The sequence below is a fragment of the Ovis canadensis genome, chromosome 5 (genome assembly GCF_042477335.2).
Source record: "Ovis canadensis isolate MfBH-ARS-UI-01 breed Bighorn chromosome 5, ARS-UI_OviCan_v2, whole genome shotgun sequence".
In the NCBI taxonomy this organism is placed as follows: domain Eukaryota; kingdom Metazoa; phylum Chordata; class Mammalia; order Artiodactyla; family Bovidae; genus Ovis; species Ovis canadensis.
The window spans coordinates 25,723,714-25,746,987 of NC_091249.1; the positions used below are offsets into that span (position 1 = coordinate 25,723,714).

General features: G+C 51.0%; 2 protein-coding genes, 1 long non-coding RNA gene and 1 other non-coding gene across 8 annotated transcripts; 1 reads left to right on the forward strand and 3 right to left on the reverse strand.

Moving 5' to 3' along the window:
- Nucleotides 1–355: 355 nt before the first annotated feature.
- On the reverse strand, nucleotides 356–4,738 carry CALR (calreticulin). Its single transcript, XM_069590850.1, has 9 exons — nucleotides 4,018–4,738; nucleotides 3,548–3,649; nucleotides 3,184–3,387; nucleotides 2,646–2,740; nucleotides 2,346–2,555; nucleotides 2,150–2,263; nucleotides 1,926–2,069; nucleotides 1,222–1,314; nucleotides 356–1,134 (listed from the first exon to the last, which is right to left on the reverse strand). The coding sequence occupies exons 1-9, from the start codon at nucleotides 4,106–4,108 to the stop codon at nucleotides 934–936; spliced, it is 1,254 nt and encodes a 417-aa protein (XP_069446951.1). The 5' UTR covers nucleotides 4,109–4,738; the 3' UTR covers nucleotides 356–933.
- On the forward strand, nucleotides 4,490–19,944 carry FARSA (phenylalanyl-tRNA synthetase subunit alpha). Of its 5 annotated transcripts, XM_069590845.1 has the most exons (16): nucleotides 4,490–5,081; nucleotides 8,552–8,689; nucleotides 9,022–9,096; nucleotides 9,880–10,061; nucleotides 12,774–12,911; nucleotides 13,007–13,105; nucleotides 13,194–13,312; nucleotides 14,866–14,958; nucleotides 15,052–15,180; nucleotides 15,257–15,372; nucleotides 17,646–17,730; nucleotides 17,815–17,914; nucleotides 18,010–18,178; nucleotides 18,283–18,360; nucleotides 18,515–18,629; nucleotides 19,551–19,944. In XM_069590845.1, exons 1-16 carry the CDS (start codon nucleotides 5,009–5,011, stop codon nucleotides 19,687–19,689), a joined length of 1,848 nt encoding a protein of 615 aa, XP_069446946.1. In that variant the 5' UTR covers nucleotides 4,490–5,008; the 3' UTR covers nucleotides 19,690–19,944. The 5 variants fall into 5 exon arrangements, with proteins under 5 accessions (XP_069446946.1, XP_069446949.1, XP_069446950.1 ...); XM_069590848.1 differs by lacking the exon at nucleotides 8,552–8,689 and having other exon boundaries at nucleotides 4,817–5,081; XM_069590849.1 differs by lacking the exon at nucleotides 4,490–5,081 and having other exon boundaries at nucleotides 8,539–8,689.
- On the reverse strand, nucleotides 12,499–23,236 carry LOC138440840 (uncharacterized). Its single transcript, XR_011257149.1, has 3 exons — nucleotides 23,119–23,236; nucleotides 16,658–16,724; nucleotides 12,499–15,604 (listed from the first exon to the last, which is right to left on the reverse strand). It is a non-coding gene; the product is annotated as an uncharacterized lncRNA (long non-coding RNA).
- TRNAR-CCU (transfer RNA arginine (anticodon CCU)) lies at nucleotides 15,922–15,994 on the reverse strand. The gene has a single exon. It is a non-coding gene; the product is annotated as a tRNA-Arg (tRNA).
- Nucleotides 23,237–23,274: the final 38 nt, after the last annotated feature.

The window sequence follows — 23,274 nt, forward strand, 5'->3', positions numbered from 1 at the left end:
TAATAGATGTGTAGTCTTGCTCCTTCACCAGCAAGAGATGTGTATGTGGTTCAATGTGAAAGAGTTCACATGAATTGGTGGCTAAGGTGTGGGTTCAAACCCCACCTCTTCCTAAATCTGTCTTGAACTCAACTGATACTAGAATGAAAACTCACCAGTTTGATGAAAGGACTCCACGAGCTAATAAATGGAGTGTATTTGTAATGGCACTGGAAATGGTTACTCTTTCTCATTCACCTGAGGTTCTGGAGATAAACAAGGGCTCCTGTAACCTTATGGGGACATTCAGCCAACCATTCTAGTGGCTAAAAAGCAAATCTCACTGAACAATTACCTCTCCCAGGAGACACAGGAGGAAGACACAAAACTTAATTTAATAGAAATTTTGTTTGTAGTTCTTACATTCTCAGCATGAGCTGAGCTAGAACCCGCTGCCCCACTCAGAAGTGGCCCAGTCCTGGGGGCAGGGAGAAAAGGGAAAGGATCAGAGCTAAGGCCTTAGGAGCCCCATTCTTCCTCAGTGCTGGAGGGCTGGGGATGCCACCCTCTTCTCCCCCACCCTCTGGGATCCAGGAAGAATAGATGGAATTTGGGGCCCGGGTCTTCTCCACACCACATCCCACCCCGAGTCCCCAAGCTGGAAGGGAACTTAGGGATCTGGCGTGAAGGGGACAGAAGAAAGCAAAGATGGCAATCAAAACAGATGAAGGCCAGGGGGGGAGGGCTTTAGAGAATCAGAGACAAAATGCCAGTAAAAAAAAAAAATTTAAAAAAGGGGGGGAAGGGGGAGACAAAAACAAAATCCACCCCAAATTGGAACCCGCCTGGAAAAAAATGAAAGTTCTCCAGTCTCATAGAGACATTATTTGGCGCAGCCGGCTCTGCGGCAGGAGCGCTCAGGCCTCAGTCCAGCCCTGGAAGCGGAGGTGGCCCCTACAGCTCATCCTTGGCCTGGCCAGCGGCAGCATCTTCTTCCTCCTCCTCTTCCTTCTCATCTTCATCCTCCTCATCCTCATCCTTGTCCTCCTCATCATCTTTGTCTGCCTCTTCCTCCTCCTTGCCTTTCTTCTCCTCCTCCTCCTCGCGTAGCCTCTGCTCTTCATCCTGCTTGTCCTTCATTTGCTTTTCAGCTGCCTGTGTATAAACCACACACACCCCTCAGGCCTAGACTCTCCTGCCAGCCCTGCCCACCCCCAAACCCAGGCTGGACCTTGGTCTCACCTTTGTAACACCCCATGTCTCGTTGCCAAACTCCTCAGCATACGCTTCATCATTGGTGATAAGGAAGTTGTCAAAGATGGTGCCAGATTTGACCTGTATAGGGCCAGAATGGGTGGTCAGAAGGGATACCTGTTGGCCTTGGCCTTGAAAAGGTCTCCTGCCCATGCTCACATAACCACTACACAATACTACAGTCTAACATTGCAGTTGAAAAATAGGCTGCCTAGATTCAAACCTCAGCTCTGCCATTTACTATATATGATCTTGAGCTGGTGACTTCATCTCTTTGCACCTCAGTATCTTCATCTATAAAATGAGATCTCATTCTCTTCTTCAAACTATCTTTCTAGTACAGTCTATGTGCCAAGCAGCATACTAGATGCAGAAAGTACATTGACAAACAGGACAAAAATTCGGCCCTTGTGAAGCTAAGTTCTAATGGGGTTATCTACCTGCCTTTCTAGGCTGCTGGATGCAATTGAGTTACTTCCCACAAAAATACTTGAAAATAGTACCTGGAACATATTAAGTACAAGCCAAAGCAGGTGCTGTTAAGACCCCGTAATGACAAACCAGGAATTTCTTAAAAGAAAGGGGGGGGGGGCACCATTTTGGAGTCTGCCCGCCCTTGTCCCCTTTTCTCCTGGGTTGACCCTGAGCACCTGAGGTCCCCTAGGGAGCCGCCTCTTCCCTCCATGTCTCACCTGCCAAAGATCCAAGCCTAGAACAGCAAAGTTTTCATAGGCGTAGATGTTGCTATCAGGGGAATACTCAGGGTTGTCAATCTCTGGATGGATCCAAACGCCCTTGTACTCTGGGTTGTCGATCTGCCTGGGCTTCCACTCCCCCTGCAGAAGTAAACTGACGGGTGAGCGAAGATCACTGCCTTCCCCATTGTGCACCACCCTCCTCAGAGTGCCAGACTCACCTTGTACTCTGGGTTCTGAATAACAGGTGGTTCCCACTCTCCGTCCATCTCTTCATCCCAGTCCTCAGGTTTCTTAGCATCAGGGTCAGGAATGTGCTCAGGCTTGTCCCAATCCTGAGGATACATTAGGAGGTCAGAATAGGAGCAGCTGTCCTCCACACGCTCCATGGTGGGGAGCCCCTGCCCAAGCACCAACCTCAGGCTTGGAGTCTGTGGGGTCATCGATCTTGGCACGATCATCCCAGTCTTCAGGCTTAGCGGCATCAGGATCCTTTATCTTCTTGGGGGGCAAGAAATCCCAGTCGTCCTCCAAGGAGCCTGACTCCACCTGGCTGTTATCAATCTTCACCTCATACGTATTATCAGGCCGCACAATCAGCGTGTACAGGTGGGTGAATTCATCGTCCTAAAGAGAATGAAAGATGAGTGGCCCCGCCCACCAGCCTGGGCTCAAAGCCTCCCCTCACAGCCATTTGTCACCACCCCCAAGGCACACCTTGCAGCGAATATCCTTGTTGATCAGCACATTCTTGCCCTTGTAGTTGAAGATGACATGAACCTTCTTGGTGCCGGGTCCACAGATGTCTGGGCCTTGGTGAGAAGCAGATCTTGGTCAGAACTACAGTCTGTCCACCATTACAAGCCCCTGCCCACCCCATTACAAAAAGACAACTTGGTTCTTAAACTCAGGACTGTCAAGCTGAAAAAACAAAATTCAGACCTTCTCTCTAAGGAACTGGGGGAGGACACTTAAACCACACATCAGTACTCCAGAACTCACAATCTTCACTTGCACAACTAGGAACAAGGAAATGCCTATATAGTAAAACTGCACGAATTAGTGTGAAGTCGATGATAAAAATGCAGTAAGTGGTTCCTAACTATTCCCTCACCTTCCCTATGAAAGAAATGCCTAAAGCATGTAAGTGTTTTCTATGCTCTCAAGACCACCGTTCATGGGCGATAAAGAACTCCCCGGGTTTCAAACTCCCTCTAAGTGACCAGAAATCAGCACCAGGGTGGAGTCCCCTTACCAAACATGATGTTGTATTCGGAGTCCCCGTGCATGTCTGTCTGATCCAAACCAGCTGGAAACAGCTTCACATAGCCGCCCCCACAGTCGATGTTCTGCTCGTGTTTCACCGTGAACTGCACCACCAGCGTCTGACCCTTGTTGCTGAAAGGCTCAAATCTCGCCGACAGTGCGTAGAACCGGGCATCCTGGCTAGTCTGCAGGCCTACCGAGAGACTATAATCAGATCAGGGCTCAGCACCAACCCCCCGGGGAACCCTAAGGATGTAAAATACACACCAGTCCTCCTTCCTTCACCTCCCCTACTTCTAGGGATACCCAAACTCTGTCCTCCTGGATCTGAATACCCACTCCTAAGTTCTTACCTTTATCTTTCTCCTGGTCACCATAGAACTTGCCGGAACTGAGAACGAATTTGCCAAAATCCGGTTTGTGTTTGGATTCGATCCAGCGCTCGGTCCACCCGTCTAGAGGATCAAAGAGGCAGGTAAGCGCGGCGGTGCTGATCAACTCCCCACCAAACATCTACCAGGAGCCACAAACTGCTGGGAGCAAGGAAGGAGATTCCCCCCTCCCCCCAGACCGTCCCCACCCCAACCTCTAGTTTGACATCTCTGGTGACTTAAAAGATCCTCGGGCAAACCCTAACTCCCGCTTCGGAAAGCCGCTGCTCCCTCCACGCTCCCCAGGGACGCCGAAGGAAGGCTCGCCTTCGGCTCCAGTCCCTGAAGGAAACCGTGTTGGCCCTCTGAGCAGTAATTACAAGCGACACGCAGATATGGGCCGGGGGGCCAGCCGCGTCGTTAGGACGATCTCGAGCGGGACTAGCCGTTACCTCCGTCCAGAAACTGCTCCTTGAAGTAAACGGTGGGATCAGCGGCGGCCAGGCCGAGAAGGCCGAGCAGCAGCGGCACGGGTAGCAGCATGGCGGGCCGAGGGGGCGGTGGCGCGCGGGCCCTTTAAGTCACTCGTCCGGCAGCAGCTCTGCAGTGGGGACGGACGCCGCCGCCGGCCGTGCCCTTTTATACCCCGCCTGCTCTCAAACCAGCCTGGTCCGGCCTCTTGGTCCGCCTTCCTCACTTTATCATTGGTCTGTGGCCATAGCCCTGCCTTTCCATTGGACCCTTCTAGGCTCAGCATGTTAGGCTGTGCCTCGGAACGCTGGGTTCCCAGATGGCCGATTTCTATTGGCCGCACCACTGGCCAATGAAGGTCGACCACGCGTTGTGGGGGACGCCCACCGGTGAAGTCGGGGGGGCCTCGAGCCCCTCAGTCCAGGTCATGTGACCAGACCTCGGCCCAGCCCCGCCCTCCCTTGCGCGCGGCGTTCGGGATCTAGGCGTTTAAAGAACACGCGCGAGCTGTGGTGCTGCGTGAAACTAGGGTCCGGCTCCATTCTAGACTCCACTCAAGGGTTGAGTGGGCAAGGTTTTCCTAGCGTCTTTCTACTCTGAGTTTGGGGGACCCCACCATTCCCACCTTGTCTTTCTCTTCCTTCCCACTCCTCTTCCCGTCCTCCACCCGCCTCCCTGCCCCCCGACCCCCCCCCCCCGCCTTCCTCCCCAACCCCGCCTTCTCCCTCCCACACCTCCCTCCCCCTGGATGGGGCAGAGGGCACCGAGCCCTGGGGCTTCACTTCCTCCCAGCGCCGGAGCCCTGCAGGCCTGGGGGAAGAGTGCCTGTTCTCAGTACGGCCCCCGTAGTGACCTGGCAGCCTGTCAGACTGCTTCTGTGTGAGCTGGGGCAAGTCATTCAGCCTCTTTGAAATCACAGGATCTCTTGAAAGGCCAGGAGGAGCGACCCCGGCCAGCTGCTGTCCGGCGGAAATGCTTTTCAAGCTTTTAGGGATTTTCTGGGACAGAGGGAAGGACCCTGACGGCTCAAAAGATGTGACGACAGGTTGTGTTCCTCTCTTTGCAGCCTGTCCTTTACCTCCCTCCCATCCCCGCCCCCCAGCCGGTAAATGAAAGGGGTCGCCGCCTTGTGGTCTCCCGCAAACGGCCTGGTTTTGCAATTAAACGGCTGAATATGAGCGGGCAGGGGGTTCCGTTGGGGAGGAGAAAAAAAAAGAGGCAGATGGTGAGGAAGATAAGGTCCAAGAGAGGTGGGCAGGACCCCTGAGACTAGAGCCTTCTGAGGCCACAGGCACATGACTGGCAGTGACTGACACCAGCCCCATACCCCTAGGCTGCAGGAAGGAGGAAGGAGAACGGGGACTTTCCCAAACTGAGCAAATAGGCTCTGGACTTGGGAAGTAGGAATAAACTGGCGAAGGCGGGGGGTGGGGGGTTGGGGTGGTGGGGGGAGCGGATTCTGGCAAAAGAGTGGGGAGGGTGTACTTCCCCTCCAGTGGTGGGGACTGGGAAAGGGAGGTGTGACGAGTTTTGACGAAGTTGGGGTTCTACTTCTCCAAAACAGTATGGCGTATAACCTAAAGTGTTCCTCAGTGATGAAGCCCACACCCACCAACTCTGGGATGACCACGCTAGGCTTTGCATTGATATTCCTCCCACCTTCCCTCTCTCCCACCATGTGTCATGGACACAGGGGCTTGGTGCTTCCTTCTGGACAGTAGAATCTGTGCCTGTCCTGTTCACCTCACCATTCTACAGTGTCTCCTATAGCACGAGGCACAGAACAAGCTTAAAACCTACTTGATATTTAAAAAAAAAAAGTACCTGATATGTCACAGAAGGAAGGGACAAAGGACTCTTGCTAGGATTGAAAAAGCAAAAATGGAGAAAGTGCTTTTTTGGAGGGCAGTTCAGAGTCTTCGTATCTGTGCAGAGGCCGGGGGGGCGGGGAGGCTTCTCAAGTTGTGAGCAGGGGCTACTCTCTAGTTGGGGTGGGCAGGCTTCTCCTTGTGCTGGCTTCTCTTGTTGCAGAGCAGGGGCTGTAGGGTGCAAGGGCTTAGTTTTAGTTGCTCTGCAGTATGTGGAATCTTCCCAAACCAGGAGTTGAACCCTGGTCCCTCAACATTGACAGGTGAATTCTTTTTTATTTTTATTTTTTATTGAAGGATAATTGCTTTGCAGAATTTTGTTGCCGTCTGTCAAACCTCAACATGAATCAGCCATAAATGAAAGCAAAAGGAAGTGAAGTCGCTCAGTCGTGTCCGACTCTTTGCGACCCTGTGGACTGTAGCCTACCAGGCTTCTCTGTCCATGGGATTGTCCAGGCAAGAATACTGGAGTGGGTTACCGTTTCCTTCCTTCTCCAGGGGAATCTTCCCGACCCAGGGATCGAACTTGGGTCTCCCGCAGTGAAGTCAGATGCTTTAACCTCTTAGCCACCAGGGAATCAGCCATAGGAATACATATATCCCCTCCCTTTTGAACCTCCCTCCCATCTCCCTCCCCATCCCACCCCTCTAGGTTAATACAGAGTCCCTGTTTGAGTTTCCTGAGCCATACAGCAAATTCCTGTTGGTTATCTATTTTACATATGGTAATGTAAGTTTCCATGTTACTCTTTGCATACATCTTACCCTCTCCCCATGTCCATAAGTGTATTCTCTATGTCTGTTTCTCCATTGCTGCCCTGTGAATAAATTCTTCAGTACCATTTTTCTATATTCTGTATATGTGTGTTAGAATATGATATTTATCTTTCTCTTTCTGACTCACTTCACTCTGTATAATAGGTTCTAGGTTCATCCACCTCATCAGAACTGACTCAGATGCATTCTTTTTATGGCTGAGTAATATTCCATTGGGTATATGTACCACAACTTCTTTATCCATTCATCTGTCGATGGACATCTCGGTTGTTTCCATGTTCTAGCTATTGTAAATAATGCTGCAATGAACAGTGGGATACATGTGTCTTTTTCAACCCTAGTTTCCCCAGGTTATATGCCTTAGGAATGGAACTGCTGGGTCATATGGTGGTTTTATTTCTAATTTTTTAAGGAATCTCCATACTGTCTTCCATAGTGGCTGTATCAATTTACTTATATTCCCTCCAACAGTACAGAGCGTTCCCTTTTCTCCACATCCTTTCCAGCATTTATTGTTTGTAGGCTTTTTGATGATGGCCATTCTGACTGGTGTGAGATGATATCGCGTAGTTTTGATAGTTTTGATTTGCATTTCTCTAATAATGAGCAATATTGAGTATCTTTTCGTGTGATTGTTATTATGTCTTCTTTGGAGAAATGTCTATTTAGATCTTTTCCCCAGTTTTTGATTGGGGCGTTTGTTTTTCTGGTATTGAGTTGGCAGGTGAATTCTTAACCACTGGACCACCAGGGAAGTCCTGGCGGAAGTGCTTTAAAACTAAGATGAGACTTTGAGGAATGCATTCTGAATTTTTGTCAGGACCTCACTATACGTCCAGAATCGGGGGTATTAGTAACCCCATTTTCCAGGCTCAAGTAACAATTATGATGGCTGAATGAGTAAATAGGGCTTCCCAGGTGGCCCAGTGGTGAAGAATTCACCTGTCAGTGCTGGAGATGGGAAGATCTCCTGCAGAAGGAAATGGCAACCCAGTCCAGTATTCTTACCTGGAAAATTCCATGGACAGAGGAGCCGGGTGGGCTCCATGGCCGGGGAGGGGGGTCACAAAAAGTTGGACACAACTGAATCACTAAACAACAAATGAATAAATGCATGCTGCTTAGACTAGCACCTGACTCAGAGTTCACACTCAATACCAGCAAATACTGCATTAAGTACTATTATACCTAATTCTCAGTTACCTGGGCTCATATCATTTCCATCCAAGGGAGGAAACAGGCACAGAAAGATGAAGTGATTTTGCTGGGTGACAAAAATGGCAGATCTGGGATTAGACTCTACTTGTGCTGCCTAATGTAGTCTCCACTATTGACTATAGCCACGTGTGACTAATGCCTTTTGAAATGTAGCTGCTCTTAACTGAGATGAGCTGTAAGTGTAAAATATACATCAGAATTTAAAGACTTAATATGAAAAAAAGAATGTAAAATATTTCACTAGTATTAAATATTGAAATGAAAATTTGGACATCTCAAGTTTTATAAATTCCTCAAATTAATACCACCCCCTTTAATTTTGTATTTAAAGTTTTTATTTATTTTTGGCTGTGCTGGGTCTACCTTGTGGCACACAGGCTTTCTCTGGTTTCAACAAACAGGGGCTACTGTCTAGTTACAGCACCTGGGCTTCTTGTTGAAGTGGCTTCTCTGGCTCAGTAGTTGTACACTGGCTCCAGGGCACATGAGCTTCATTGTGCAGCGCAAAGGATTTAGCTGCTCTTCAGCATGCGGAATATTCCTAACCACTGGACTACCAGGGAGGTCCTGACCCCTTTTGTTTTAAACATCGATAATTAGAAAGGGTAAAATTATATTTGTATCTCAAATTACATTTCTTTGTTTTGGCCAGGCCCGAGGCATGCCAACCAGGGATCAAACCCATGCATTCTGCAGTGGAATTGTGGAGTTCTAACCACTGGAACGGAAGAGGCAATGGCAACCCACTCCAGTACTCTTGCCTGGAAAATCCCATGGACAGAGGAGCCTGGTAGGCTGCAGTCCATGGGGTCGCTAACAGTCACACACAACTGAGTGACTTCACTTTCAGTTTTCACTTTCATGCATTGGAGAAGGAAATGGCAACCCACTCCGGTGTTCTTGCCTGGAGAATCCCAGGGACGGCAGAGCCTGGTGGGCTGCCATCTATGGGGTCACACAGAATCGGACACGACTGAAGCAACTTAGCAGCAGCAGCAGCAGCAACCACTGGAAAGTGAAGGGTCTGACTTTTTGCGACCATGTGGGCTGTACCCCACTAGGTTCCTGTCCATAGAATTGTCCAGGCAAGAATACTGGAGTGATTGCCATTTCCTTCTTCAGGGGCTGTTTCTGATCCAGGAATTGAACCCAGATTTCCTGCATTGCAGACAGATTCTTTACTGTTTGAGCCACCAGGTCAGACTCCCTAACCATTGGACCACCAGGGAATTCCCAGTATCTTGAATTGCTGATCTGCGCTACAAATGATTTTCCCTGACATTGATCTTCTCAGAGTAGGGGTGTGGGGGAGGGAGGGCAGACTCTAGAGCGTTTATGATTTCTGACACTATCTCCAGCAATTCCTTGCAGAACCCTTGCGCAAAGTGTATCACCCAGCTTCAGTTTTCAGCAGTGAAATGTAGATTATATCGGTATGTACAGCACACAGTTTGGAGGAGAGTGAAATAAAGACCCCTGAAGCTCGTAGCACTGGCCCGGGGACAGGGGAGAATGACCAAGTTAGCAGCTACTTTGACAATAGCTAGTCTTCTCCCTATTTTTATAGGGTTGGTCCCTCCCCAGTTTCCCTTTGAAAATTTGAAAGTAGTTTACATCAGCAGTTTGACTATGTCTGGAGTCCACCACCCAGAGCCCTCCTGTGGAGTAAGAAAGAATTCTTCCAAGGGCAGACTGTCTCAGGCAGAGAGAGAGAGAAGTCCAAGGTCACACAGCCCACTACAGGTGGAGCTGTGTGAAGTTTAAAACTGCTGTGAGTCTGCCTTTGAGGGCATTAATTTGACCTCTCTGGTGAACCAGACACCACTAGGGGGTCCCTAACCCCTCTGAAGTGCTTGTGACACGTTCAAAATGGCGGCACCCCGAGCCCTGCAACATTGTCCGCCACATTCAAGATGGCGACGCAAGCGCGCCCCATCCCCCAATCTTCGGGGCCGATTCCGGTTCCGGTGGTTCTGGTAGCCGGCAGGGACACGCGGAGCGCACTGGGAGCAACCATGGCGGATGGTCCGGTGGCGGAGGTGCTGCTGCGGCGGCTGGAGGCGGCCGATGGCGGCCTGGACAGCGCGGAACTGGCGACCGAGCTGGGCGTGGAGCACCAGTCTGTGGTGGGCGCCGTGAAGAGCCTGCAGGCGCTGGGTCAGGTGAGCCGGGCGAGTGATACTGGGCTTCCTCGCTTTTGCATCTGCAATTCCTTCGCCAGGAGGGCTCTGCCTCCTCGCCAGATTCTCTCAGTCCTGGTTAGGGGTGATTGTATCCGTGTCCAGTCCAGAGTGCGCAGGCGGGGAGTCAGGAAAGAGTGAAGACCCAGGCACGCGGACGCTCTCATGCAGTAAATGTCCATTGATTAATTTTGAGGGGGTGGGGAGGAGGATGGGGGACGAGAAAGACGCAACCGCTGCCTTCGCGCAGGTTGCGATGTGATGGATATACTCAAGTGACCAGAGTGATGGAGGAAGCACAGGGGTGCTTCAGAGGTGTTAACTGCCACAGCCTTGAGGATCAGGGAGAGCATCCCAAAGATGACAGCTGAATCCGGTTTCTGCACTGAGTAAGAAAGCCATGGCACTTTAGGGATCAATGGGGTGGGAGTGGGGGACAGGTGGTGAGAGAGACGCAGCAGAGCCAGATTTTGCAAGGCCTTCTAGGTCTTTATTTCACAGGGGTACTAGGGGGCCGTGGCAGAAGCTGGAATCAGTCAGACGTGCTTACTGCCTACATCCATCTTGGCAGGGGCAGGACGGGAGGCAAAGGGACAAGGGCAGAAACTGGCATAGCCCTAAACTAGAGGGTAGCTGGACTGGAGAAGGGGTTCAGGTGAAGGAATGAAATTGGGTTCATGGCAAGGTAGGGAGAGCCAGAACGAAGCCTGGCCTTCTGACTTGGACAAGTCAAGGGTGATGGATCCAGAAGGAGAGGATGCTGATGGACTCCTGGGCCACCCAGCAGCCTGGATCCATGAAGCTAGGACTCAGAAAACATAGCTGGACTGTTTTTTCATCAAAATCATATAATGTGCCATTTCTGGCCTCAGCTTTTTTCTGACTGAGTCAGGTCTTAGTTGCTGCATGTGGGATCTTTCCTCGTGGCCTCCGGACTCTCTGGTTGTAGCCCTTGAGCTTACTTGTTTTGAGACATATGAGATCTTAGTTCTCCGACCAGGGATTGAATTTCAGGGATTGAATCTGTGGTCCCTGCACTGCAAGGCAGATTCTTAACCACTGGAGCACCAGGGAAGTCCCTGACCTCAGCTTTATTTTTCATTCAATCTTTGACGGAACCTTAGATTTACAGAAGAGTAAGGGGATATGTGGAGACAGAAATAGTAACCCATCCAGTATTCTTGCCTGGAAATCCCATGGACAGAGGGGCCTGGCGGGCTAAGTCCATGTGGTCGCAAAAGAGTCGGACACAACTTAGTGACTGAACAAACGAACAAGGCGATACGTAAGATGTAACTCTAATTTATTCCCAGGTTGAAGATGGGACAACTTATAAGCATTGGTCAGAATCTTAGTCAGTGTCACCAGAAGGAACAGGCAAACTTGAATTAGTAATTAGGCACCCAGGCTGCAGAGCCTGAGGTTGTCAGCGCAAAAAGGGAGTGAAGCTATGGTGTGTGGGATGACAGTACCTTGATTGATGTGAAACTGACATTTGTGTAGGCTACAGAGGGTTAAGTAGTGGCAGTTTAATGTGGTTCATTGTAAGGATGATGATGATATTAATTGATAGTAGTAGTTAGGTTTCTACAGCACTTGCAGCATACTAAGTGTTCTGCATCCTTTCTTTGTTTTTGTTTGTTTGTTTGGCCCCAGTGGGTGGCATGCGGGATCTTAGTTCCTGGATTAGGGATTGAACTTGTGCCCCCTTCACTGGGAGCTTAACTCTTAACCACTGGACTGCCAGGGAAGTCCTCTGCATCTTTTCTGTTTAGTTACACCTCAGAACAACTCTCTGAGCTAAAGCCCACCACACCTTTTTCTCACGTATAAGAAATTTTGCTCAGGGAGGTTAAGCCGTTTTCAGCAAGGTCAAACAGTAGGTGAGGAGCAGACCTAGAAATTAGAATGACATGGGAGCCTAGGGTTTCTGTGTATAATGTGGATCCCTGGGGTTTTTCTCTGACATCTGAGTACTGAGATGCAAACACATAAATCATTTCATCTGAGACTTTAAAAATCTTTCCAGGGTTCAAAAGTGGTGGTCCAGTGGCTAAGACTCCATGCTCCCAGTTCAGGGCACCTGGGTTCAATCCCTGGTCAAGGACCTAGGTCCCACATGCTGAAACTAAAAGATGCCACCTACCACAAGGAAGGACTTCCCAGGTGGTACTGGTGGTAAAGAACCCACCTGCCAGTGCAGGAGACACAGGAGAGGCAGGTTTGATCCCTGGCTTGGGAAAATCCCCTGGAGGAGGAAATGACAACCCACCCCAGTATTCTTGCCTGGAGAATCCCATTGACAGAGGAGCCTGGCGGCCTACTGTCTATGGGGTCACAAAGAATTGGCACACGCACATGCAGCAAGAAAATGCTGCGTGCAGCAACTAAGACCCAGCACAGTTGAATAAATAAGTACTTTTTTTTTTTTTAAGTGATGGAATTTGTTCTTTTTCAGGCAGGTAATGCCCTTAGTACTCTACCCTGCTCTCAGACGTGTGAATTATTTTTGTCATTATCCTCATGTCACAAAAGATCAACCAAGAGTCAGCAAGAGCAGATCACTTTGCTCGGGAGTGGTACAGCTGGGATGCATGCGAAGCTGGCTTCAGAGGCCATGCACCCCCAGTGCTGTGGCAAGGGGGTACCTGGATCTGAGCCCTGTCCCTGCCATGCCCCCCTATTTTTCTGCAGATCATCGAGACTGAGCTGCGCTCCACCAAGCGCTGGGAGCTCACCACTGAGGGCGAGGAGATTGCCCAGGAGGGCAGCCACGAGGCCCGGGTGTTTCGCAGCATCCCCCCAGAGGGCCTGCCCCAGAGTGAGCTCATGGTAGGAGCCTGAGGGGGCTGGGGCCTCAGGAGCTGTGTTGGGGTGATGGTAGCCCTTGTGCCCGTGCCCCCCTCACTGCAGCCTTGTTCCCCCAGCGACTGCCCAGTGGCAAGGTGGGCTTCAGCAAGGCGATGTCCAACAAGTGGATCCGGGTGGACAAGAGTGCTGCTGACGGGCCCCGGGTGTTCCGAGTGGTGAGTGCCTGCTGGAGGGCGGTGGGCCAGGTGGTTGGGCAGGTGGGCCCCTGGCCCTCAGGGTCTCTCACACCCACCCCTGTGGCAGGTGGACAGCGTGGAGGATGAGGTGCAGCGCCGGCTCCAGCTGGTCCGGGGTGGGCAGGCTGAGAAGCTGGGAGAAAAGGAGCGGAGTGAGCTCCGGAAGCGGAAGCTGCTGACTGAAGTGTGAGTGGGTGCCACCCCCAGGCTCACACCTGGGTCACTTGCCTGGCCCTGGAGTTGGGGAGGGGACAGGGAGGCGTTCTGCCCATACTGGGCTGGTGTGCTATCGGGCTCCTCCCCGCCCCCCTTTACACTGGGGTGGTCAAGTGCACTTGCCACACTCATGCCCCGACAGGGCCTTTACCTGTGCTCTGCTTCTGCCCAGAAAGATCCTCTCACTGTTCTTCAAGGCAAGTTCTGACATCATATCTCTGTTCACATGTCAGCTTAGAGAGGCCACCACCCCTAACACACTTTCCTCCCTTCGACTTCTATAAAAGTTCCACACTCCTGGTCTCCAGCCCTTTTGCCCTCCCTGTTTACTTCCTCTACAGTCCTAAGCACTGCCTGAAATTTAAATATTTGTTTATTTACTGGTTTTTGGCTGTGCCCCACAGCATGTGGGATCTCACTTCCCCAACCAGGAACCAGAGCCATGCCCCCTGCATTGGAAGAATGGAGTCGTAACCACTGGATGGCCAGGGAAGTGCCAGCACTGTCTGGACTTGATTGGGCTCGGGGCTCTGCTGTCACAGGGCCGATGTCTCCTCAAGCAAATGGAACAGATGGAGCAGTTACAAGAACGCAGACTGGAGTGGGGCTGCCCAGTTCACCTCCCAGCTCTGCCATATATTAGCTCTGTGACCTTGACTGAGTTACCTGATCTTTCCAGGCCTCTGTTTACGGATATGTGAAGTGGTCCCTTTTCACACATGGTTATGGGGTGACTTTATAGAACAGAACCTAGTGTAGAATCAAGCTCTCTAAACTTGATCTGTGGGGGGACTTACCTGGCGGTGCAGTGCTTAAGATTCCCAAGCTTCCAGTGCAGGAGGCATGGGTTTGATCCCTGGTCAGGGAACTTAGATTCCGATGCCATGCAGCAAGGCAAAAAAGTTTTTGTTTTAATTTTTCATTTTTAAAAGGGCTTCCCTGGTGGCTCAGCTGGTAAAAAATCCGCCTGCAGTGTGGGAGACCTGGGTTTGATCCCAGGGTTATAGGAAGATCCCCTGGAGAAGGAAATGGCAACCCACTCCAGTACTCTTGTGTGGAAAATCCCATGGACTGAGGAGCCTGGTAGGCTACAGTCCATGGGGTTGCAAAGAGTCGGACATGACTGAGTGACTTCACCTTCCCTGGTGGTCTTTGCTTAAGAATCCATGCTTCCACTGTAGGGGGCATGAATTCCATCCCCGGTCGGGTAACTAAGATACCCCATGCCACACGGTACAGCCAGAAAATTAATAAATAGGCTCATTTGACCTATTATTATCACTCATAGCTTTATGGTTAGTGCCTTGAACAGGCCCTGGCACACAGTAGGGTCTCAATAAGTGTTTGTTGAATGGGTACGTGCATGAACATAGGGATGTAGGTGGGGCTAAATAAGGGTTTCAGGAGACGGTAAGTGTTGGAGAAAATGGCAGCAGAGTTGCTTGGCAGGTGAAGTGGGGGTCAGCATCAGTTGGGGGGTCAAGAGAAGCAAAGGAGGTAACAGTGATGTCCCCTGGCCTCAGGACCCTGAAGACTTACTGGGTGAGCAAAGGTAGTGCCTTCAGCACCAGCATCTCCAAGCAGGAAACAGAGCTGAGCCCAGAGATGATCTCCAGGTAGGGGGCAGCCCCAGGGTTGGGGACTGGTTGGGGGAGGGTGGTAGGCAGCCCCCACCATGCCCACGTACCCTGCACCGTGCCCCTCCATAGCGGCTCCTGGCGGGACCGGCCCTTCAAACCCTACAATTTCTCGGCCCACGGCGTCCTCCCCGACAGCGGCCACCTGCACCCGCTGCTCAAGGTCCGCTCCCAGTTCCGGCAGATCTTCCTGGAGATGGGGTGAGCACGGGCCCAGGGGCGGGGCTAGCCCAGGCCTGGGGCACAGGCAGGGCAGTCAGGCTGCGTCTCCCACCAGGTTCACCGAGATGCCGACTGACAACTACATTGAGAGCTCCTTCTGGAACTTTGACGCACTCTTCCAGCCCCAGCAGCACCCGGCACGCGACCAGCATGACACCTTCTTCCTGCGAGGTGGGTGCACCCTGGTGCCCCATGCCACCCGAGGGGCCAGGCCTGGGCAGAGCCTTTCGGGGTAACCTACCGTCTTACAGGATAAACTCCATCCTTCTCAGGGTGGCCAGAAAAGCCTGTGTGAGCTACTGTCGTTAGCTTCTGTGATCTTCCACCTCCCCTCCTCTCACCTCAGGGTCTTTGCTGTGCATTCTGCTGAGAAGTGTCTTCTCCCAGGTCTTCATGGCCACCTCTGGAATCAAATCTCTGCTCACAAGTCATCTCAGAGGCCCCCGCTGACATGCCCTTGTCCCCCCAGGTCCCTTTTCTTTTTTTGGCTGCACCAGGCTTTTTTTTTAATTATTCATTTGGCTGTGTTGGGGCTTAGTTGTGACATGTGGGATCTTCATTTTTTTTGCAGCATGTTGGATCTAGTTCCCTGACCTGGGATTGAACCCAGGCCCCCTGCACTGGAAGCACAAAGTCTTAGCCACTGGACCACCTGGGAAATCCCTGCATCAGGTCTTAGTTGCAGCACATGGGATCTTCATTGTGGCATGCAGGATATAGTTCCCTGACCAGGGATCGAACCCGGGCCTCCTACATTAGGAGTGTGGAGTCCTAACTACTGGACCACCAGGGAAGTTCCCCTCCCCAGCCAAGCTCTAAAAAGCTTCTCATTGCTAGTCTTCAAGTTTAGTTTCCATTTCTTTCTTCCACAGTCCTCAGTGTTCTCTAAATTGCATGACTTTTCAGAATAGTCATTGTCTCCACACCACCAGGCGAGCAGACAAGGCTGTTGTGTGCCTGTTATCCAGCCAGGAGCAAAATGTCATTATCATCGTCACGGCATCCAGAACTTACCAAGGACATCCATAGTGGTCCAGTGGTTAAAGTTTCCAGACTTCCACTGCAGGGGGTATGGGTTCAATCCCTGGTCAGGGAAGTTGCAACAGCCAGAAAAACCACCCAAACAAAACTTACTGGGCTGCCGCTCGCCTCATCTGCCCACCAACTACAGGAAGTAGACTGTCAGCCCCTGTTGCAGATGAGGAAATGGGCCCAGAGAGGAGACATCACTTGCCCAGGGTCACAGCTTGTAAGAGGTGGAGCTGGGAATGGATGTGCGGCTTTTTGGGTATAATAAAATTGTATTTCAGGAAGGGAACCGTAAGAACTTGCATACTCATGTGCCATAGGGTCACTGAGCTCCTGTGACTTCTCTGTTAAACCTCTGGATCACAGTCACAAATGAGACAGAAGTGCTTGCCCTGAGACCCTCATGTCCTCGTTGGGCAAGATGTACCTTAAATCCTGAGTAAGGAAATGGCAGTCTACTCCAGTGTTCTTGCCTGGAAAATCCCATGGACAGCCTGTGGGGTTAAGAAAAGAATCAGACGTGACTTAGTGACTAAACAACAAGCTGTAAACGTGGCGATGCAAGATGGCAGTAAATGAGATGGAGGAACTGACATTGCATTGGGGGTGTACACGGTCAATTTAAAGACTGCTAGGATTTGGACTTCTTTGGAAGTCTGTTGGTTAAGACTTTGTACACTGTGCAGGGGGCATGAGTTCAATCTCTGGTAGAGGAACTAAGAGCTCATATGTTGTACAGCATGACCAAAAATTGTTTTTTAAAGTCTGCTTAAGCAAACATAGAAGGAGGTGAGGGAGGGGGCTCCATCCGTGGAAGGAAAGTTCCAGGCAAAGGGAATGGCCAGCGCAAAGGCCCTGAGGCTGGCACATGCCCGGTGTGCTTACAGATTAGCAGGGAAGCCCTGTGGCTCGAAGAAGTGATCAGTTAGGAGTGGGAGGAGGGAATTCTCTGGTGGTTCAGTGGTTCGCACTCCATGCTTTCACTGCCATGGACATGGGTTCAATACCCAAGTTGGAGAACTAAGTCCCACAAGCCCTGCAGCATAGCCAGAAAAAAAAAGGGGAGGCAGCAGGACCGGGGAAGGTTCTGGTAGAGGAGGGGTGTGAGTGACTGCCTCAGGTGTTCCCAGGTGCCCTCCAGCAGTTACAGAGGGCAAGCGAGGGAGCTGCCTAAGTCACTGACTGTTTTCCTTGTGGTGGCTCTTTGAGTAATAGTCATTATTTATTTGGCTGCGCCAGGTTTTAACTGCGGCATGTAGGATTTTTAGTTGCGGCAGGTGGGATTTAGTTCCCTGACCAGGGATCAAACCCAGGCCCCCTGTGCATTGGGAACTCGGAATCTTAACCATTGGACCACCAAAGGAAGTCCCAAGAAATGCTCCTTGACTGACCAGATGTTGCTCTGTCCTGCCCAGATCCAGCCCAGGCCCAGCAACTCCCAATGGACTATGTCCACCGCGTGAAGCGCACCCACTCTCAGGGCGGCTATGGCTCACAGGGGTAAGTGAGGACCAGGACTTTGGGTGGGGAAGAGGCTGGGGACCGAGAGCTGCATCATGGACTTCCTTGCATGTCCCCCTGAAGGTACAAATACAACTGGAAACTGGACGAGGCTCGGAAAAACCTGCTGCGCACACACACCACAGCAGCCAGTGCCCGTGCCCTCTACCGCCTGGCCCAGAAGGTGTGGCCAGGCTCCGGCAGCCTTGGAGGGAGGGGCTGGGCTGTCATACTGACCTCCTCACCCATGCCCGGGCCTGGCCTGCCTGTCACCCCCAGAAGCCCTTCACTCCGGCCAAATACTTCTCCATCGATCGAGTGTTCCGGAATGAGACCCTGGATGCCACTCACCTGGCCGAGTTCCACCAGATTGAGGGCGTCGTGGCTGACCACGGCCTCACGCTGGGCCACCTCATGGGTGTCCTGCGGGAGTTCTTCACCAAGCTGGGTGAGCAGGCGGGCCAGAGTGGACAGTGTTGGTGGGTAAGAGGAAGACGCCTTGGTCATCAGCCCGATTCTCCCCCCAACTCTGTTTGCCTGCCTCCCCACCAGGTATCACCCAGCTGCGTTTCAAGCCGGCTTACAATCCCTACACCGAGCCCAGCATGGAAATATTCAGCTACCACCAAGGTCAGGTGGAACCCTGTACTGGGGCAGGGAGGGAGGTCTCAGGCTGCCCACAGCTCAGCCCAGCTTCCTGTTCCTGAGGACCCCACCTGCTAAGCTCATTGCCATGCCCAGTATCACCCACGCAAGCCGCCTCATCGTTTTCCTGCCTCCACAGGTCTGAAGAAGTGGGTGGAGGTCGGAAACTCTGGGATCTTCCGCCCTGAGATGTTGCTGCCCATGGGGCTCCCTGAGAATGTGTCGGTCATTGCCTGGGGTCTCTCGTTGGAGCGGTGAGTACCCAAGCCATGTAGGGTGTTGGCTGCCTCACTCAGGTGACTTGTCAGGCATGGGGGCCTGTAGACTTGCAGCCCCCTCCATTGATTCATTCATTTGAGAAATTCTTAGTGAGCACCTGCTGTATGCCCACATTCTGTGCTGTGATTACAACACACATCTCTGCTCTATGAAGCTGGGGTGCTAATGGACCAAGGAGGATGAGAATTGATAAGATAAATAAGTACATTGAACAAACCAAGCTTAGAGTATGTCCAAAAGCAGTGTTATGGGGCTTCCCTGGTGGCTCAGTGGTAACGAATCCGCCTGCCAGTGCAAGAGATATGGGAGACTCAGATTCAATCCCTGGGTCAGGACGATCCCCTGGAGAAGGAAGTGGCAACCCACTCCAGTATTCTTGCCTGGGAAATCTCACGGGTAGAGGAGCCTGGCAGGCTACAGTCCATGGGGTCACAAAAGGGTCGAACCTGATTGAGCAACCAAACAATCACAACCTCAGAAGTAATGTTAGAGCAGAAACACAGCAGGGAGAGCTAAGATGTCAGGGAAGGCCTCTCGGAGGAGGTGACATCTGAGCAACGAATGGAGGTGGCTGAATTGGTAAGCTATGAAGATATCTGGGGAAGGGTGGTCCAGGCAGAGGGAATAACCAGTGCAAAGGCTCTGAGGCTGGAGCAGGCCTGCTGTATATGGAGAACATTGAGGAGGCCATTGTGACTGGTGGGAGGAGGGAATGAGTGAAGGGGGAGAGTGGGAAGAGATAGGGGTGAGGGAGGTGACAGGGCAGATGGTGTGGGGCCTTTTGAGCCCAAGGGAGGGCTGGGGCTTTTACTTCTGGGAAGGTAGCAAGAGAGGTTGTGATCAGAAGAGAGCATGACCTGACCTTGTATTAAACCCTGTCCCCGCCCCCCTCCAAGCCCGACGATGATCAAATATGGCATCAACAATATCCGGGAGCTGGTGGGCCACAAGGTGAACCTTCAGATGGTGTACGACAGTCCCCTGTGCCGCCTGGATGCTGAACGGGGGCCCCCTTCGACTCAAGAGGCTGCGTGACATGAGCTGCCCCCCATAGGCCACCTTCCCCAAAACCTTGCTGCCCCCTTGCATCCCTGCCGGTGACCCCCTTGTATTTACGAGGCCTCTGTGAGGCCCATCCCCCTGCCCCAGTATCTCCTCTTCCTGATCAGCCCCAGGGTCCCAGGGTCAGGGGAGTGGGTAGCAGGTTCATTCTCTTGTCCACCTATGAGGGTGGGCCTTGGGGAGCCCTGCAGGCTAGCTGTTGGCTAATAAAGTGGGCACATGCCCTCATCTGGTGCCTTTCCTTAGGGGTGGAAGGTGCTGGAGCCCCGGGTGTAAGACATGATGAGTTGGAGGTCTTGGATCTTGGGGACCTCCTTGGCCAACCTGAGCCATATCCCTGTCAGGGAAGACTGGCTCCATCAAGCATTCACCAGTTTGCTTCCTGGTGCCAGGTCTCTTCTAGGTGAAGGGAATAACCCCTACCTGCTGTGGAAGCGGGGGAGGCCAGGGAGGTGTTGGGTCCCTGGGAGCCAGGATTCCCACCAATTGGGAGTCAGGCATTGGTGGGATGGGGTGGATAGCCTTATTTATTTATTTTTGGCTGTGCTGGGTCTTCATTGTGGCCTGAGGGTTTAGTTGCCCCAGGGCATGTAGGATCCCTGACCAGGGATTGAACCTAGGTCCCCTGCAGTGGAAGGCAGATTCTTAACCACTAGACCACAAGGGAAGTCCCAAGCTGAGCCTTTAAAACTGCTTTTTTTTGTTATTGTTAAAGAGCAGTTTAGTTTTAGGTTCATAGCAAAATTAAGTGACAGGTACAGAGATTTCTCAAACCCCCTGCGTTGATGCATCATAATCACCCACGGTCCATAGTTGACATTTTGGTTGACTGCCCATGTTGTATGTGGCTTTGGATAAATGTATGATGACATGTGGGCTTCCCTGGTGGCTTATTGGTAAAGAATCCATTTTCTTGCCAATGCAGGAATGCAGGTTCAATCCTTGGGTCGGGAAGATCCCCTGGAGGAGGAAATGGCAACCCACTCCAGTATTCTTGCCTGGAGAAATCTGCAGAGGAGCCTTGCAGGCTACAGTCCAGAGGGTCACAGGGTCCGACACGATAGTGACTGAGCACAAACGCGTGATGACCTATATTATGATATCTTAATGTTTCATAAATTTCACTGCCCTAAAAGTCCCCTGTGCTACACGAATTCATCCCTTTGTCCTCCCCCTAAAAAGCTACTCTTAAAAAAAAAATCAAGGATTTCAAATGAGCCCAGAATAGAAACATGAGTGAATAGGATAAAGTTCCAGGAGCCTACCACTCAAACTGACTAGTGAGCACACCTGTTTCTGTGAAAATATTTCAAAGCAAACCCCAGGACTTCCCTGGTGGTCCAGGGGTTAAGACTTAAAGCTTCCAGTGCAGAGGTGCAGGTTAGATCCCTAGTTAGGGAACTAAGATCCTGTGTGCAACTAGGCCTGGAAATCCCAGCAATCTTGTCACCCACCCCAGAGCAGTGCACTTTGGGAAACATGGGTGGTTTTTTTATGTAACCATGAGGTCACTTTTATGCCCAGTGCAGTTAGCAGTCAGCTGGGTTCTTTTTGGTCTCAGGGCCTGTGGGCACCAGTCTTAAAAGGGCTCCTCACTCAAATCTTTTATTTCAAAGAAAATAATCCAATCATACAGAAAAATATTTCTTCATTCAATAAAGGTGCATCTCTTTAAGTGCCAGCAGTGGGCAAAGTTGTTTCAGGTCCCTGCCTTTTAAGAGCTGACACTTACCTGTGGATGAACAGATAAATATAGAAATGGAGGGAAGAGTAGAAGCCATGTAAAAAGTAAAGGTTAGTGAGGATGAAACATATAATACAAAGCATAATAAACACCCAAGAATCCACCCCTAGTTCTTTTGAATCTGAACAGATATTTGCACTGGATCTTTCACTTAGATCTCTGTGACTAATGTTTCGAAGACCCTTATGAGCTTGTCCTAGTTTCTTTTGCCCCCCACCCCACTAAGATTGCCCCCTCCAGAATCTTGTATTTATCACTCTCTTTGCTTTTAAACTTTTGCTATTTACATGTTACTTTAACAAGACATGGTTTCATTTTGCATGTTTTCAAAAAAGTTACACAAACTGTGCACCATAAAAATCATCCTGCACCTTCCTTGTTGCCTGTTTTGTTTTCTTAATTTTTGGCCGCATGTAGGATGTTAGTTCCCCAACCAGGGGTCAAACCCATGTGCCCTGAAGTGGAAGCTGGGAGTCTCAGCCACCCGACCACCAGGGAAGTCCCTGTGTTGCCTTTGTCTTGATTTGGCCCTTGTGTTTGTGTGCACGTGTGTGTGCATGTTTAGAAGTTAAGCCTGAGATTTTTCTCCATAGATAATCCTGGAATCTTCAAATCTGATGCTGCAGGAAGATGTAACATCTTGTAGCTAGCTCTGCTACAAGATACTAATGTTAGCTACTGTTCATTAAACTCTGAGTGTGTTCCTGATGTCTACCCCTGAAACCCTTACAAATAGTCTGTTTTAGATTTTATCACCTTGGTAGTAGACAAAGATGAGTTTTGTGAGTGAGTGGCAGTTTAATGATCACCCCTGTTATTGGTAAGAGACAGCCCAGATTCAAACCCCTCGGGCTCTCCAGAACATAGGTGTAAAGGGGTTGTGCTCTAGTGTGTGTGGCCAGGGACAGAGTCCTGAACAGAAGGGCTGAGCATGTGTGTGTGTTTGGGGGTGGGGGGGTGATTCCAGCTGTCTTCCCCTCGTGGACACTTTGACATAAACAGAAATGAAAGGAGGGGTAGAAGCCATGTAAAAAGTGAGGGTGAAACATATATGATACAAAGCATAAGATATCCATCTCCTCTCCAATCAGGACAAAAGTCCCAAACCTTGACCTTGACTCAGCCCATCCCCTACCAAACTCTTTATCCTTCACCCACTGCTTTCGCCAATCCCTGCTCTCCCCACCAGACCCGACTGCTCCTCAAACACACTGAGCTTGCTCAGACCTCCGGGCCTTTGCACACACCGTTTCGAATCATCTGTCTCCCTCCCACCGCCCCCTTTATTTTTTCTGCCTTACTGAGTTCCAAGAGGTCTTTGTAGATACTGGATACGAGTTCTTAAATATTTTCTCCTGGTGTGCCAATGACGACTACTGCTGTCACTATTCAATATTCTTATTACTATTATCATTGAAGGGTATGGGCTCAAGGGTAAGGACCAGCGACGCCATTTCAAAGAGCTTCTGGTTTTGGAGCGCTGATAACTGATTCAAGGTGGTAATTACATCAGCTTTTTTCAGTAAGGGCAGTAGGTCGTAATCAAATGACAGCAAAAGTCAGAATTTTTTATTGGCAAGATTTCTCTGGGCTGGGCACATGAAAAATGAACTGAAACATAAGAATGAACACACAGTACAAGGTATTCCGCCGCTCACCTTGTGCCCTGGTGCCTCCTCACACATGCGCACGCGGGAGCACAGAAACCGTCTCCTCCCGGCTGTGCAGCCTGCGCGCGCAGCGCCTGGACAGCCCAACCGACACTTAACGGCCGCCCCTGCCGCGCTGCGCGCGCAAGTTCGCGTCGCTACGCA